Source organism: Clinocottus analis, unplaced genomic scaffold (genome assembly GCF_023055335.1).
Source record: "Clinocottus analis isolate CAN_PGR_092001 unplaced genomic scaffold, fCliAna1.0.p SCAF_15, whole genome shotgun sequence".
Taxonomy (NCBI): Eukaryota; Metazoa; Chordata; class Actinopteri; order Perciformes; family Cottidae; genus Clinocottus; species Clinocottus analis.
The window spans coordinates 9,906,045-9,924,497 of NW_027175876.1; the positions used below are offsets into that span (position 1 = coordinate 9,906,045).

An 18,453-nucleotide genomic window follows, 5' to 3' on the forward strand; every position below is an offset into this window, starting at 1 on the left:
CAGTCTGCCTCTAATCAGTCTGCTGGCGCTCACTTGGTCACCATGACGACGGCAGCACACAGGTGCTTCATATCAGCCAATCAGTTTAACACACAAACCAACTCAAGTGCTTTGGAGGAGAGACGGGCGTCAGAAACAAAAGCTATATATTGCGACGTCTTACGGCAGTAGTAGCCACACTTTCAAAATTTCTTGCGAAATTTTCTAGTTGCCATTTTATATTTTACAGTATGTTCGATTTCTACCTTTGAGATTCTAAATCGTTGCTCACACATTGACTAATTCCTTTTTGTGTCGAGGCCATGAGGCACTGATGGCCGCACCTGCTGCCACACACCTGCTATGAATGTCGATAACACTGCTGCCACAACTTCACAGCAGTCACATCTCAGTTCCCTTCATTTAAATTTCTTTGAGTTGAATTTAATCTAAAAACCTTCAACTTCAAAACCTTTACATATTTTGTCCCTGATTTTTCGCCTTAACACAAACGTCAAAGGCTTCTTTGTGCCAACGTCGACAATAATTACTCAAAAAGAGTTTTAAAAAGTCTTCACAGCCTTTTTGCCCAACAGTGCCAACAAGGTGATGGCCTAAAGGAGATAAGAGGTTATTTTGCCACGGAAACAATTCACCAAACGAAGCCAATAAAGCACCGAGGGGCGGCTGGTGTGGTTTCAGCGCGAGAATTTTATCGCTCTGAATGCAGCTCTGTTCTGTAGGAGGCAGACACGCACACACACACACACACACACACACACACTCGCATGCACGCACATACAGTATACATGGACACAGGCACACATTCACAAACACCCACACGGTATACGGAGTCACATGCATGACCATATGAGCTGAACTGATATGCAGACTTTCACACACAAATTCAGCCGTACACACACACGTACGCTGCCCGACAAAGCAACCTCACATACACATCCACACACACATATTCGCGCAGCGTCTTCGCCAGCCAGATGTGGGAAGGATTAGCAAAGTTGGCAGTCAGCACAGAGCTCCTTATCCACTGGAGCTAATTCACTTTACTATGCTACCTCTCCTTCTCTTTCTCTCCATCAATCTTTGTTTCCATCTTCACCTTATGATCTAGCTGTCTGTCTTTCTCTTTTTTTGTCTATCTTTACTCCTATCGCCATTCTTCTCGCCCCCTTTTCTAGATTTCCCTTGCTCGGCAAAGGGAAGTTGCCTTGGAAAGGGCTCCATGTCGTTGGCGGTTAAAGCTGAGAAAGGTGTAGCGCAGGTGGGTGACAATAGGAAAATGTATGAAAAGCCGTTTCAATTTGGAAATCTGGCCACTAACATCAGCCAGCTGGGACGATGCTATGCTAAAGCTCTACAAGGGAAGGCTGAGCTAACAGCTTGCTAATTCAGCTCACTGTGGAATGAATGGGTTGCAAGAGACACTATGAATCACGTTTTTTCAAAGGTAAAACACGTCATTGGCTTCTGTCTCATTTATGTCTGTATAATTGTACATTTTGGCAGAGTGGGGTTCAATAAAACTGGAGGGTGCAACACAGCTAGCTACGATAGCTTGACTCTCCGGCTCGCCATTCTTTCAAAGGTCAGGCCTGTCAAGACGGCCTGCTGTTGGTCAACAGCAGACATTTGTATATTAGAATTCACATTGGTTTGGTTGAGAAATGAAGAGTGAGACTGGTGAGGGTAATAGTATCCCGCCATGCCTTCGCTACAGTGGGGGGGGGGACTAGCACTGCCAGACACCAGGAGGTCACTGGTCTTGACCAAAAGATGTGTTTCTTTGATAAGCCCAAATAAACAATGAGTCAGCGTTCTTGCACTTAGTGTTTTCAACGTATTAAGTTAATGAGATATAAATGAGCTAATTAGTCAGCTTTAGAGGTTCTGGAAGGCAGATTGCGTTACGTTGGGCCTGAGCCATTCGAGTTATATTCTCGTTTCCAGTCTTTAAGCCAAGCTAAGTCAGCCGCTGGCGATAGCTTCATATTTAGGCCGACCTGTATACGAGAGTATTATCAGTCTTCTTGTCGAACTCTCAGCAAGACAAAACAAATGGACATGTTTCCCAAAATGTAAAACGCTTCTTCTAAATGCCTTAAAAGTCCTGAGATACCAGGACAGCCATTGTGAAAGTCATGTGGCACACTGTGGATACTTTTATCCAGAGCAACCCACAGCGAGGTGAGTGCATTGTGCATAATTGGCTCAGGTGGGATCGACTGAAACAACCTTCCAGCCTGACCCCAAATGACATCGCACAACCCAGCCCACGCTCCGGCTAAACTCTAAAAATACTGAACCTGTGTAAATAGCGGGGGATTTCAGAGGATAGGTGTTAAAGCATAAGAGCATATTGTACTACATGGTCACCGAGAGATCATTTTCCAAGGAGGACCTCGCTGCAAAGTGATCGTGCTCTTTGAAAATCCAACACCGAAAAGGTGCACCAGTTAATTGCTTTTACTGTAAGTCACAAACCAAAAGGTATGGCAAAAGCCCAGCATATAAATAGCATCATTTATCAAAAGGTACAGCTCCAGGTGTATTGGATACAATTTTGGGGACAACTGTAACTGCGGAGGATAACAAGATATTAGTTCTGCTTTATGAAAAATCAATAAACCCAGAGGTCACCAAGCTAGCAGCACAGGAGGAACATTGCTTTTTTTTTGTATACTTCCAGAAAAAAACAAACATATTTTGCTTGTAATTTCAAGGTGTTTTCAGTAGTGTATGGAAATCAGTGCTTTGTCGGCGCTGCGAGAGAATTAGTTGTGAAGTGAAAGTACACACTTTCTTTTTCATTCAGTAAGATATTAGTCTCATGTGCTATCATTCTCATTCTATCTATCTATGTTTTCTGGTCAAAGGTCATCGTAAAGGTCCACTACTGGTTTCAATGTAACAGTTTAGTATATAAATAATGTCAGTGCTCGTTTCTCCGTAAGTCTTTTTTTGAGGGGTCTTTTTTGTTGTTTGTTGATAAAGTTGTTTATTTTTCTGTCAATATATTGTCTGTCATTATCAATGGTTAATTATATTACCAAGTGGATGAAGATATATGGATAAAAAGGCCGCATTTGAATTCAAGGCAGTAGCCTGATGTGAACAAGGACTTTTAAAAAGCCTAATATTGTTCTCTGTAAACTGGGCATTTTATTCCTCGTTTCCAGATTTGATAGCAATGATTTGATTTCAAACGATGGCAGAGAGAGATGGAAAAATGATCAGTGTCAAAGGTCCTAAATCATGGGCGTAGAAACCTCAGGGTTCCCATATAAGATAAAATGTTAACCGACACAATATTCACTATTCCCACATGTTCATGTCTGCCTCTGTGCAGAGGCACTGTCCTGTTTGTCTGTGTGTTGCAACGAGAAGTGTGTATGTGCTGTAAATAATGTCCCCGGGTGGAAATAGCGGGCTGCTTCAGAAATCCAGCCATGCAACAATTTGAGGCCAGACAGACCCTAAAACTGTGACATAGTTAGAATCTGACTGGGGTGAGATTTGACCAGCAGGTCACGACGGCTACAGTTGCTTATAGTTTCACGGTTTCACACTGAAACTCGTGCTGACAAGTGTAAGGCTGAAGTATCTCGTCTGAGTGGACAGGACTCAATGCTGCACAGTGTGAGATCACTCCGAGTTGAGGCTTCTTCCTTTATTCATCCCCGGGTGCTGCACAGCCGGGTGAAAACTGATCTTACAGTGATGTGTGTAGCGGTAATCTACAAAAGGACAATGCTCTTTTACCGATGATAACGCAGCATTTGTGTCAGGCTCAAACAAGGGCGATATTTAACAGACATCTAAATAGGCTTATATTTTTTACCCAGCATACGTTGGTTTTTAGGTGAACGCTCGGACATCTTTCACCTTCAGTTGAGTAAAACCTTCTGCAGCCGTGTGAAAGAGAGCTGAGCTGGTATCCAATGTCTGAAACTGTCATGTTCTTTCAAAAGCTGTGTGTGTGTGTGTGTGTGTGTGTGTGTGTGTGTGTGTGTGTGTGTGTGTGTGTGTGTGCTGGGGGAGGAGGTGATGGATAGCTGACAGACTGACATGCAGTGTACATGCCACATCGCCATATGATACTGACACACACACATACACACAGACACACAAATAATACAATATGTGAGGTGACAGGTGTTGACTTCAAGACTTTGTCAATGTGTGTGTGTGTGTGTGTGTGTGTGTGTGTGTGTGTGTGTGTGTGTGTGTGTGTGTGTGTGTGTGTGTGTGTGTGTGTGTGTGTGTGTGTGATGTGAGGTTGTAACATGAGAAGATAGACTGTTAGTCTAACCCTAACAAAAAAAAGAAAACATGTAGAAGCAAACAACTAACGATGGACCTCTTTGTTCATTTGGGGATTTTCTTTGTCGTCGCCGTCAAAATAAAATGACAGTCAATGATTATCACTACCCAGTATTAAATTAACAAATCACATGTTTTTCATGTTTTCATGTTTTTTTTGTGTGTTGAAGTTCATATTGAGTCCGATGTTTTTTATTGATGCTAAAATGCAACAAACAGCACCTTAAGTTAGTTAGTATTATCATTAGTAACTCCGTATTAAGTGCTTAATATCTGTCACAGTCAGACAGAGCCTCTATGGACGCTCAATGGAGACGGTGGGTACAGTGGTATGAATGCACACATGTGTGTCTGCCTGTGTGTTTGCATGTCTGAAACGGGACTCGCAGAAAAACAGCGTATGGTCACATCAAAGCCCAACAGAGAAAATGGAAAACTTTAATTTCTCAACTTTCTCTTTCTGTTGACCTTCTTAAATTCAACTGTGATTCAGTTCTCATTTTCACCCTTTCTCAGTCTTATCTTCTTCCAGCTCATTTTTCTTTCCTCTCACTTCTCACATTTTCAGTAGATCTTTTTAACAGTATGAAAAATGAGACCATTTTATTCTCCAATGGAGTTCTTTTTCTTTTCTTTCACAGTTTGGATCAACCCACTTCCACACTGCGTTGGAGGCACATAAACAGAAGCCCAACCAAAGCCAAGATTACTCCCACCTGCCAAGACACACACACACACACACACACACACACACACACACACACATACACATGCGTGTGCGCACTCACACACACACACACACACACACACACACACACACACACACACACACACACACACACACACACACACACACACACAGAGAAAGAGTTGTGTTTCCATCACTTTAAAGGACATTACATTAACTTATATGAATTTCCTGCAGACGTCATCTGTATGTGCGGTTGTGGTTTATGTGTGTACGCTCGTAAAGGACAGAGCAGTACATTCACAGTTGCCGTGCATGACACTTACCTTAACCCTCAACATGAGTAGCACACACCTACTCACACACACACACACACACACACACACACACACACACACACACCTAAACACACACTCCCTCCATACATGTTCGAACAATTACAAATGCAGACACGAGATAAAACAACACCAGTCGATCTCCTCCAGCCCAAGGAGAAGAGAAGTTATCCTTTTTAATGTTTATTTCCCCTAAAGACTAATTAGTTCATCACAACAAAGATAAGGTTCACATAAGATCACAAAACACTGCATTTATACAATAATGCTGCACAACCAAAAAAAGGTTCATCTCGACATTAAAACCTAAAAAACACAGTTAATTGCTTTGTGTCTCCACAGCCTACTTGGACTGAAGCCGTGGACTCTCTTGACATTCATCAACCTTGTTACAATCTTCTTCTGCTGTCCAATGCAATCGCAAAAACATGAACTATACCTATGTTTACTTCTTCTTACAAACAAATCAGCGTAGGAAACGAGATTTTTTAAGTTTTGGTGGTTTGATTAATTGAATGCCACAAACATCCCCGGTGATGACAGGTGGGTCTATGAGAGGAGCTGAAAGAAACAGCTGACATACGGACTTAAATTTTGTTTTTTTGATTTATTCTCATCACTCACTTCACTTGCAGACATGGTGTCATATTTCACCACTGTTACTTGAGGAATTCACTTTCCATATATTACAGAATATACTTTGACTAGCGTACTACTTCATTGTTAAACATTCTCACTTTATGCAGCTAATAACTTAACAACTCGTTTTCCCCGACCGGACACAGTTTATCACTTTAAATTGAGTGTTTAACCGTTAAATTATTGTTTTTTTTCATGTTAAATCTTTAAAATAATGTAATGGCAGGTTGTTCTCACCTACTGTACGGTCGGTCAAAGCATAAAACAACCAAATTCTTGAGAATACGAGACATCCTCCACTCACATCTACATCCACAATGTTCAGAAAAAGCAATATTTAAGAATTTCAACTTGTTAACAGACCTTAAAACTATTTAATAAAGATCATTCAGCTGCAATAATGGATGTGTTTGGGCACTCGGAGGCAACAGAAACGTACAAACCCCTTTAACAGGCTTTTCTAACTTGGTAGTGTCATTTTTTGCTGAGAACAGCTGCCTGCCGGCTGTGGCTGAAGATGACACTGATGAGAGCAACACGGGTGAACCGAAATAGTAAAGTTGTGGACCACAAACCAAAAACACAAGCTGGAAGACACTTCAAAGGTCTGTGAGGGGAACTGCTGAGTGGATAATGATTCTCAGTGGATTTGGCACATTTGACCCCTTTGTCATTGCACTAGGTCATTTGAACCAGAGTTAATATGAAATGCTGCTTTAATGACTAGAGTTATCATGCGCTGATACAGTTTTCTAACACAATACATTTGCCCACACATCCATCCGCCTGTCCGTTCATCTGTACATTCATCTATCCATCATCCTACAGTCCTCCCACCAGTCGTTTTACTGAGCAGATCACACCGGACACACTACAAATGACTCCGAGACTCAGTATGCACACATCTATCAGCCGGTCCTCCACACTGAGGCGGCCCCACTGCAGTCTCAGGTGAAAGAGGCACGGCAGTATGAGTGTCATGGCCGCCCCGGTCACGCTGCCTGTCAAACCCATCAACAGGGAGAACCTGGGGACCAGCAGGGCCAGTAGGTATGATGTCATCAGCAAGGCGGTGCGGACCAACAGGGCCGTACGAGACAGACCTCGACCTGCATGTTTGGAGTGGGATGAGACGTCTGTCGAAAGATCAAAGCAGAGAAGTTGCTTTTGGTGGCAATTTGAAGAAGTTTTGCACCGGCTAAGCAACTTTTGTTTATGGGTTGCCATATTCTGACTCATGGTTTCCAAGTTGCTTCTTTACATCAGCCACCTACTTTAAAACCATAGTATGTCTTCTTTACAGAATAACATAGTTTTAATGAGGTCGTAAAAGAACCCAGTTTGTGACATTATTTACAGTATAAATTGACAATTGTGTTCTAAGTAAAAGCCGTGGAGGACGGGGGAGCTTTAAATAACCTTTGCATTTGCTAAGGAAAATTATTCATCATTAAACAACACGACACAACACCACGAATAAAGTATCAGAATGTGATGACTTCATGATTGTTGACAGTCAATCACCAAGTGAGGTTCAGCCGGGGTGAGAAATGCGTTGACGGTGAAAACATTAGTTTCCCCGAATCCTTAACTCTCAAATGAAAAAGAAATGGCATTTGATTTTTGCTTGTTTTTGCTTGGCCAAACTAGTTTCACCCTCTGGGGATTAATAAAGTTCTCCAATGAAATTTGAATTAATTGGACTTGTTTAGGCTGCACGGTGATGTAGTGTGAAGGGATTCTGGGTTCAATCCCCGATCTCGAGTGGGCGGTTCTTCTGTGGTTCCCTCTGGGTTCTCCGACTTCCTCCCACTGTCCAAAGACATGCAGCTCAGGTTAATTGGGAACTCTAAATTGCCTGTAGGTGTGAATGTGAGCGTGATTGGTTGCCTGCCTCTACATGTGCTCTGCGACAAGCTGGCGATCTGTCCAGGGTGAACTCTGCCTTTGCCTAATGTCAGCGTGAGTAGGATAGGTGGTTTTGATAATGGACTTGTTGAATGTCCAGTATATCTGGGCAGAATACCACATTGCTCAGTTCCATAACTCATATTGTTATAGGAGATCGTGGATGGATGCCAATAAGTAACATGGTGGCGATCTATGCGCACAACAATCAAATATTGAAAGCCAACACGGCCGTCACGCTCTGGCATTCTTAACACTGAAACACCTGCAGAGATTCCCACCTGGATGCTGCTCCAACTAACCACAGCTAAACACCGATAACCTCCAAATGTTATGCTCAAGGTTAACTGGTTAGCATGGGAGAGACAACAAATGTCACTAAATAACTTTCTTTAATGCTGTTTGTATCGACTATCCAGGGAAACTCCAGCCTCATCAGGCCTGCTTCTTCAGGCTGATGAGGCTTCAAAGAGTATTTAGAAATGTGTAAAGGACATTACAGTTTCCTCGGGCCATGCACTATCTACATATCAGCCATTGTTACATATACAATTTAGATCTACACTCAGTCTTGACCTCGTGGGTACACAGTGGAATGTTTTTTATTTTCCTATATATAGTATTTCTTACAATACGTCTATGAAATGAAATAGGCCGGTGAGTAGTGTTCACCTCCAAGCAGACAGGATTGTAGTATTTCAGCAGCAGAGTAGAACGGCAGAGGGTAGGACAGCAGGGCTTTGGCCAGCAGACTCAGGTTGACGAGAGGTCGAAGGTCAGAGGGCAAGTTGTCTGTGATGACCTCACTGGTCTCTGGCCCCCAGGTCAGCACGGCCTAATGGAGGAGGTAAACAATCAATGCAATCAGTCAATTAATCACTCCATTTGTCGTTCCCTCCTTCCATCGCTTGATTAGACCTGCTGCTGTCGGCCAGATGTCCAGCCAAGTGTACATTTAGTTTCTCAACAGCTTTTGGATATTTGGCGGTGAAGAAATTTAAATAAAACTGCACTGTATATTTTACTATACTATGCATGTGTCATTGTATTTATTTAAGTCTTCACAAAACTATTTTTTTCAGTCCCATTAGACAAACAAACACAATTCATACAAGCAAATCTATCAACTCAGTAATGTTACTGAAGGTACAAGAACATTTACTGTGTAACACACTGTCACTAACCAGTAAAGAAAACAGAGTTTTCATGACGCAGGCAGCTCCATGAGTCCACCCCAGCATGGCGTTAAACTGCCCTCTGTCCTCCATACTGCCCTCTAGAGGAGGGAGGAAGATCTGAGAGGTGTAAGAGAAGATGATGACGCCCACAGAGACGAGGAAGTCCTCCGGGTCCACAGACAGAGACAGACTGGACCAAGACCAGCTGCTGGCTCGACTCAGACAGTACACCATGACCAACAGGCTGAAAGAGGGTCAGGGAGACAAAATGAGAGAAGATGAGGAATAATACTCTATGAATAAAGCATTTGAAATAATGGAATGATAATCTTTTCATTTATTTATTCATTCAACATGTATTTGTCCAGGACGATCCAATAAGAGCAGTGTACTCTCAGGTGCCCTGGCCAATAAAAGCAGAAAATCTGCCTGAAGACAGACAAGAAAAACGATGGAAGGAATATAAACATCGTAGAAAATATTATACAATTAATTAAATTATGCTTTAGTAATCCTCTTGGAGGAATATAGGTCTCTGCATTTTCAGAATCAGAATGAGAATCAGCTGTATCGGCCGTGTGTGTGTACACATCCATGGGATTTGACTCCGGTTACACTTTGCTCTCTTCGCCCCTTAGCGCCTCTGAGCAGGGTTGTAGAGTCATTTCTGATTCAGATTAGTCACATCAGAACTTAGACGTGTCTTTTTTCCCATAATTGTACATTTCTCCTTGTGCTTTTACAAGTTTCGTAAATCTGCTGAAAGTGTAAATGTAAAAAAAACACAAAACGTTTGTTTCATCTTCTTTTTTTTTTTTTTTTACAATCAACACTTAATGTCTATGTACATATTATATATAAATAAACAAGAGAATAAAAAATACATTAGCACACAGAAACTAAGCATCAGCATTGACATTTAACTAATATGTACAATATGAATATATATTGAATGATATATATGAACTTTGGAAATTAGTGCAGAGAGGTGGTATTTAAACCTTCGTGACTAAGGAGCTGTGTGCGCCCAGGGAGCGGAGGGTTCAGCGTCTCGCTGAAGACACTTGGACATGGGGAACCAGCGACCTTGTGGTTTCAGAAAGGCCCCTCGCTGCATGAGCTACAGCCGTCACAAAAGATGTGGAGATGCCGGGGATTGAACCCGGGGCCTCATACATGCAAAGCATGCGCTCTACCACTGAGCTACATCCCCTCACTTGAAGAAGTAGTGAAACTAAACATAGAAAATTAGAATCAAAATATGAAATATATGTATATGTATATATATATTTATATATATATATACATATATATATATATATATATATATATATATATAATTTTTTTTTCAGATAAAAAGTCTTAATTTTTTAGAATGGTTTAATATGATTGTCCAACTCTTTTAAGCTAAACAGACCATATAAAAACGAGTTAGGTTGGCAAAAAAGTCCAGTAAAGGTTGACGTTTTGGAGGCACATGGTTTTCAGTGGACAGAGATGTTGTGTTTTTTTCTGAATAAAATAAGATACACAGTAATTCCAATTTGAATAATCAAAACACTGTACATCTTTAGCTATTTTTCATTTGGATAACATGTTATATCTAACCAAAAAAACACACAAGATAAGACAAATAAAAAGACACTGCAATCACATTCTTAAAGTTTTCAGATATATTTTACAAAACTCGTTCAATGTTGTGTTTATTATTTACCATTACAGCATGTGCATGCAACAAAAGGGTACTTTTACTTAATTACTTAACTTCTGCTCCATAGGGTACTTCCCAATTTAAAAAAATATAAAGGTCAAGATAAAATGTTGTTCTTCCTGCTTAAGCCTTGAATTGTAAGGGGAAACAAATCAAACAAGCAGTTCCATCAGTGGGAAGCAGGTGGGACCTGACAGCATAACCAGCAGCAGCTGCAAGATCCTCACAAGGCTACAAAGGAGAGCAGATCACGACGACCGCCTTGATTCGATAGCATTGGTGAGTTTGCGAGCTGATGCCGATCAGCTGACAGCGTGCACAAGTGCTCCGCTCTGTCAGCACAAACCTGATGCGTCTCCTATTCAATCACCTGATCACGATGTGTGCCAGGGAGCACAGCAGGCTGAGCGTGGAGACTGGTCTGAGATCAGTCAGCAGCAAGCAAGGCAGCAGGAACACCAGGGACACCAGAGAGCACACTGATCGAGGAACAGCCATCCCTGAGAGACAGTCAGCCAACAGACTGGTGGAGACCACCAGATACAGGGTGCAGGTCATCAACAGTTCAATGACCTGAAGTAAGAGAAGAAACAGCAGATGTTTACTTCATATGTTTACTGCCTTTTGTGGGAAAATAAGGACATTTCTTTTCATCTACTCTACATCTTGAATAATGAATGTGTAATCTTTAAGTATTCCGTTGTAAGAAAAATTTCAAGACCCAATTCATGTGCAGACTGACTTGCAAAATAGAGGATGTGTGTGCGTTGGTTTATAAGGATGTGTGTGTTACCTGAGCTACATTAATCATCCACCCGCCCAGTGCTGGCCAGTTGGGCCACAGTCCTCTGCAGCCGGCTTCCACTATGTCCTGGTAGCTGTGCCGGACTCTGACCATTGACACCGAGCCTCCACTGAAAGATACAAGCACCGTCTTACTGTGCTGGATTGTTTATGATCCAAATTCACATCTTTGACCGTGGTTACTGTTCTCAACGCGACAGCATGCTGCCGTTGAACTACTACGAGCTATGGCTCATGTTCCAGTGACTGAAGTCAGCAAAATAAGCTGTTTGTTTTTACAGCCAGCAACATATATTTAAAATACAAACTCTGAAATCAAAGAGGAAAAAGTAAACTCAAACCACAAATGGACACTTTCACAAATCTTTAAGCCGTGGCAGTGGTTGCTCGCCACTGCTGAATGAACAGAATAACATGTTTGTGTATTTGGACTCTCAAAGCTCTCTACTCCGTGTTCATACCACAATTGGGGTGAGATTCCCCCCGAGGAGTCTGAATAGAACAGAAGGAATAAATATAAGAACGAATCTGTTGTCAGAAATGATAGTCGCCATTGCTGAAGATACAGAGAGGAGAGCACCATCTGCAGAAACTCAAACTCAGCCAACAATGACTTCAAATAAAAACATCCCACTGAGTACAGTGACAAGGGCTTTTGGGGAAATACAGCCCAGAAGTGCTCCAGCAATGACTCAAAGCTAAATAAGTTGCTTAGTATATCTGCTATCGGTAAAAAAAAAAAAAAGAAGAAAAAAGCAGACAGTAGAAATAAAGGGATTTTACGTAATACAATGTATGTAACCTAATTATAAATGAATATTACGCCAACCGTAAAGGAATATAACGGACACACCTTTGTACCTCTTCATACAGACAGGCCACCAGAATCCTCCCAGTGTGGTTGCAGAACCAGGCGGACAGAACCAGCAGAACAAGACCCACATAGCCTGACTGGACCAGGGCGAAGGGTAAACCCAACACAAAGATCCCCTGGGGGCAGATGAGAGAGGTGGAAAGAAAGAACATGGGTTAGATTAGAAATGAGAAGAGACCAAGACCTTCATTTATAAAGGTGTCTCAAAATAGAAATAATCATGTCGCCGTGACAATTTCTGGTTCGGCCCGAGCTGAGTCTTTAGGTCTCTTTATCCGTGTTTCCTGTCTGTCATACTATTTTAGGACAAGCACAAATAAACTCGCTGATCGTCTAGACTTTTTTTTCTTCATATTTTCCATTAAGTTCCACAAGGAAAGTAAGAATTAGAAAACATACAAACAGTACAGTAACTCAAATATGTATTACTGAATTCATTGTCTTAAAACATTACATACAAATAATATGTCATAGTTTTAAGACAAACAAAATGAAGAAAATGCATATATATATATATATATATATATATATATATATATATATATATATATATATAGTGAGTATTAATAACACTGCCATAAGAAATGATCACTGAAAATCATAAAAATGTGAAAATTCTGAAACTTTGTTGCAAGAAAAGAGGAAACGAGGGCTTAAGGAAGACCGCTGAAGAGGAATGTGTGGCTGGAAGATGAAGAGGCGCGAGGAGAGCTTTGGCGTGATGCCTGGAGAGTTCGAGCATGCAGGAGACCAGCAGGAGCAGAAGGAAGAGAAGAGTCGAGCTTTGGCCCACTACCGAGGGAAAACCTCAGTGACCGGGAGGAGAAATGGAGGTGGAGGGCAAGAGGAGAAGAGAGTCGAGGAGAAAGGGAGACGGAAACAGAGAATGGAGGGAGAGAGGAGGAAGGAGAGGTGGGACGTCACGGCGAGAGAGCAGGAGGTTGGAGGAGGAAGAGAACGAGGGCAGATCAGAGGAGACAGTAGGCTACTTTAAAGGATGTTGCGACATGGACGGACTCACTGACAGAGTTGTGGAGGCTACAGACGCGAATAGCAACACACAATGTGGACCCATAAACAAGCACACATTCTTTCTTTTTCAAGTCACTATTTTGTGTCTGCTACGCATATGCTGTTGGCGCTTTGATGTTCAAATGGAACTGCTGGTTCTCTCCCTCTTTCTCTCTCTCCCCCTACTTCCCTTTCTCTCTGAGTTTCTTGCCAGCTAATTCCTCATTGGTTACTCAACTCAGCTCAGCACAACCTGAAGGAGCTCCCAATCACAAACGGGTCCGATAAGGGAGGAAAGAAAATCCCTGATTGGCTCTGAGGGAGATGAAGATTTAGATTTATCCTGCAATAAACTGTCACCACATGCACCAAGTAACCCATATAGCTCAAACTAAATAATCAATATTGACCACAGAGCAGCTCGGGTACCTCAGGGAAACATGCTGAAAAGTTTATTGCACATTAACCGCTCCTGTCGGGACACCCCAGGTGCAAGATTTCAACTACTGCCCTTCAGGTCATGCACAATGTTTTATGCAAACACATGCCCTGTGCGCAAAAAAAGTGATAGAGAAATGTATTTCCCTGCACCATGAGGGGATTAGTTGGGGCAGACGTGACCAGAAACAGGTTTGACATTTAAAGTTACTGTGAGGTACTCAATCTGATACTGATGCCTCTATGACCCACATGAGTAAACAAGACCATCAGTGAGACGATTGGCTTTTATATATTTTGATTCTTAAAATGCTTTTCATCGGTGCCACGTGGATCAATTCCAGCTTCATCAGGTTCGTGCACGTCCACCAGAAAGTCCTTGAGCCCAGACTCCAGCAGCTGTTGCGGATCAACCCAGATCCTGTTTTTTTTCCTCTACAACTAGCATTTATTCAGCCTCACTTTTTTTTTTTTTTTTACAGGGTCTTGGGATGTGTTTGGCAGCATGATGAACCAAATAACTTTTGACTGCAATCTTCCCAAAAGCTAAATCTCAACACTCTGTGGCTTGTGTTTGGATAAACCAGTTTAAGGTAAAATGAGGCTCACAAGCAAACAATTACAGGCAGTTAAATTGTCAGCATCAGAAACAAAAGGGCCGTGTCTCTCATCTGTGATGAAGCCACACAAATAGGATCTGCCTCATTAACAGTCAGGTCGGAATTAAAACTGAGTTTCATTATATTCCCAAGTCTTGAGAGCTGGAGCTGTTTTTATGCATTTTTGGCAGCAGATTCACTCTCTAATAAAAACTTTATTAAGCTGGCACACAGTCATATCACATAGTTATGTTGGCATCAATATACAACCACCGGGAAATACATATTTTACTTTTAGCCTTGATAGGAGATAAAACTGATGTTCTTTTTCCCCCATTAATAAGACACCTGTTAGCCTCTTAACAAATGGATCTGTCATCATGGCTCTGATGTTTATACATCACACATATTATGTGTCTGTTATTGTTACTCTGTGGTCATTCATCACCGTCTGAGAGTTTCAAGCATCCAGTGAATCACCACCTTAAAAAAAAAACCGCTCTGCTTCGTTAGTCATCCAGTAGTCACCTCAACTTAACCTATCTGTGACCTCAACCAAATGGATTACTGAGCAATCCATTTGGTTCAGGTTCCTGATTACATTGAGCTGGAGGTAATGAATAACCTACAAAACATGAACCAACCCAACCCGAGAAACAAGCCCGCACTGTTGAAGCAGAGTTTAGATTCCCCCCCGCAGCCCAAAAAAATCAACAACAGTCATATAGAAGCTATTAATTTCTCAGGATTGTTTTAGGGACAAATTAATTCAAATATATCTAAGCACTGAGTTTACACAAGTAACGAATCGAGGATTTGAATGGGGAATTCAGACCAGCAATACGGAATAAATCACAGAGGCAGTTTTTGTGCCTGGCACAGATATCTGGTCTCTAATTAAAACAGAAAAACATCAGGCTCTTAGATAGAGTAGCATCAATAAACCAAGCACATAAAATACTTGTTTATCTACTAAATATCATGTGTTGGTATACAAATTCAAATAATACAACAGCGCTGACTGGCAAATTACAGCATTTGATGTAAATTCACCTATAGACTGCTGAAGGAGATGGTTTACATGCATGTCTTCATGTTAGTGTGTGTGTGTGTGTGTGTGTGTGTGTGTGTGCAGAGTCCGATGCATGTGTACACTGTATTGGCGCCTATCATAATGTTCTTTACAGACCTAGTGACACCGTGCAATTACACCGCAGTTATGCAGCGAAAGGACACATTTACATGAGCGCAGCAGTTGAATACAGTTCAACATTTACAGCATAATAAGCTATTAGCATTACTCCCACGAGGACGCACTGTGACTGGGAGATTTTTATTTATTTTGTTCAATTTGATTCACACTTTATTTGATTATGAAGACTGGAGAGTGCCTGACAAACAGCCTGCAAGACCACAGACCACAGACCAGTTAATATCAAAACACAGTGCGGCGAATCAAAAAGTCTGCATGCTTAATGCTCTGTGAATGTGCTGTGCAGCTCGGCACCTAAACGGTGGACATTTACATTAACATTTGCATTTTGCAAGCGAGAGAGAGAGAGAGAGAGAGAGAGAGAGAGAGAGAGAGAGAGAGAGAGAGAGAGAGAGAGAGAGAGAGAGAGAGAATGTTTTTGACCAAAAGGAGGACATGCTGAAATTAAACCAACCAAATAATGAATACCAAGTTTGCAGCTGCAGTACACGTGGGCTCAGTTATCAGAAAATCAACCTCGGCAGACAACGGAAAATTAGAAATGAGGAACAACTGGGTTGCTACGCAATGATTAGATAACTTTAAATAACACATATATTTCATTTGAATGGATTAGGCTTTGCGTCATTTGTCATGGTTGCGTCTTCTGTGACTAAGTGTTGGATGTTCTCACCAACTTATAATACATATTGGGAGACATTTGGGGTTATATGTCCTTTAAGGAAACAGTGAAAAGGCTCAAAGAGGTTTCCCAGTATAGGTACATGATACAGCTGCCTGAGAAGTAAGAAAAAATATAACATAAGTTTAAAATAAACGACGGAGTTCGACAGCGGTTTACAGTAATCTAAACTGATAAACTAAACGCGGTTTAATAGACTCAAATAATGAGAAAAACAACAACATTGTCATGTTTTAAAATAGGAAAGTCACCACATTTATATTGAAATGTGATTTATTATTCTGTATGGAAATGATTTCCCACCATGGGTAATACTGAATAAGTGTACCTGTATAGCATTTGTGACGTTCCAGCCAGCCTCCCAGGCGGTGATGGTGAGACCTCTGTGGCCTGTGTTGGGGCTCTGGACTGGATTAGCCAAACTTATCCTCCTCATCCTCCTCTCTTCATCAAGGCTGATACAGAACTGAGAAGTCCCCTCCACAGTTTCCTCTCCTTCTTTTTTCTCCTCTCCATCCTCAGAAAGTCTCTGTTTCTGTACATTCCCTCTAAACGTCCTGCAGGATCCAATATTGATCCGTTGGCTCTGGTTGACGCTCTGGTTCTCCTCACTGTTGCTTCCCATCTCGTCAGCATCCATCTCCGAGGATCTTCCTCCTTTTCCATAACCGTTGGTGTTTCTTAACCAGAAGGAGTCTGCAGTGGAAACCGTTGAAGTTATGGTGATGGTTCTGGGTCTGGTGGAGAATACAGTAGCTTTGGTTTCTTTAAAAGCTGGGCTCTCCTGCAGTGCGATGCTGGTGGATTCTGGGACACTGGGATTATCTTGCTCAGACTGGTCGTTACTTCTAAATGAGGTTCTATTTCTTCTGGTGTCATCGGAGCTTGTGTTATTTTGGTTTGAGATGTTGTCAGAAGGCAATCTGCTGTCCTCGCCATAGGTTCTGTTCAACTCATCACTGTGGGTCAGAATCAGCATCTCTTCATCCTCCTGAAATAACCTGCTGATCACAACCACTCTATTGAATATTGAGTTGATCTCTTTGCCCTCAGCTACTTTAACCCATAATATTTTTACTCCGATAGGGAGACCAACTTGTGTGAGCATTAGGCCAGTTAAAAAAATAACTGAAGCTCTGAATGGCCATTCCTTCTCATGCAAAATGTTTGACAGAGCACATCACACTATCAAAAAACATTTTACTATGCTGGGGTAAATTGCTGGAGAAGATTCATTTAATAAAAAGGAACAATCAATGGTATATTAAGGGCAATATTAATATATAAAAAGAACACCAAATATGTTGTTGTTGAATTGTAAAGCACCTTGTCGCTCCCACTCTTAGAAAGGGCTATATAAATACACTTTACTTATCTATTTTTCTACTTCTGAGTATTTAAATGCATAGGGTTGTATATTAGAACAGGTATATATTCATGATTAATCCCCCGAAAACATTTACAAATTTCTGCTTTTCTGTAATCTTGACAGATACTCGACATGACCAAAAGACTGCTTTCTTGAGGATAATGCACCTCAGATCAATGACTGTAATGTATGTGACTCACCTTGACGTCCAGTCCAGATGCAGTCTTGACGCTGCCCAGCCCCACAGAGACCCAGCAGCGCTCCAGGGCTGCGCAGAGCTCCGAGAGCGCATCTTCAGCCTCACTGTGTGCAGAGTCAGCCTCAATTTCTCTGGAGGTCTGAGGGTCTGGGGACGTTCACCAAAACTGGATACATAAACATACTCATACACAACTTCTACCCTCAGACACAAGAAACTGTACAACACACACTCACACAACTGCACAAGCGGACTTGCATAACTCCACACATCACAGGCGTGCGAAGTGATTGACAAGTTGGTGAGCTGTAACATTATAATATGCTGGTGTTTCCAACAGTGAAGGAGTGAACAGCTAAGTGGCCTTCACAGTAGATACGTACAGTCTGGGATAAAGTGGAGGGCAAAACTTTACTTTTCATTTTTTCCAGAATAAAACTGGACAAGTTGATATAAAATATAAACTCACATAATACAATATAATG

At 41.6% G+C, this 18,453-nt stretch overlaps 1 protein-coding gene and 1 non-coding gene across 2 annotated transcripts; both read right to left on the bottom strand.

The window, feature by feature from the left end:
* Positions 1-5,560: 5,560 nt before the first annotated feature.
* On the bottom strand, positions 5,561-18,228 carry LOC137785964 (vesicular inhibitory amino acid transporter-like). The gene is made up of 9 exons (XM_068577541.1): positions 18,205-18,228; positions 17,970-18,115; positions 16,729-17,401; positions 12,437-12,573; positions 11,573-11,693; positions 11,150-11,352; positions 9,075-9,312; positions 8,563-8,725; positions 5,561-7,118 (listed from the first exon to the last, which is right to left on the bottom strand). The coding sequence occupies exons 1-9, from the start codon at positions 18,226-18,228 to the stop codon at positions 6,805-6,807; spliced, it is 2,019 nt and encodes a 672-aa protein (XP_068433642.1). The 3' UTR covers positions 5,561-6,804.
* On the bottom strand, positions 10,210-10,281 carry trnaa-ugc (transfer RNA alanine (anticodon UGC)). The gene has a single exon. It is a non-coding gene; the product is annotated as a tRNA-Ala (tRNA).
* Positions 18,229-18,453: the final 225 nt, after the last annotated feature.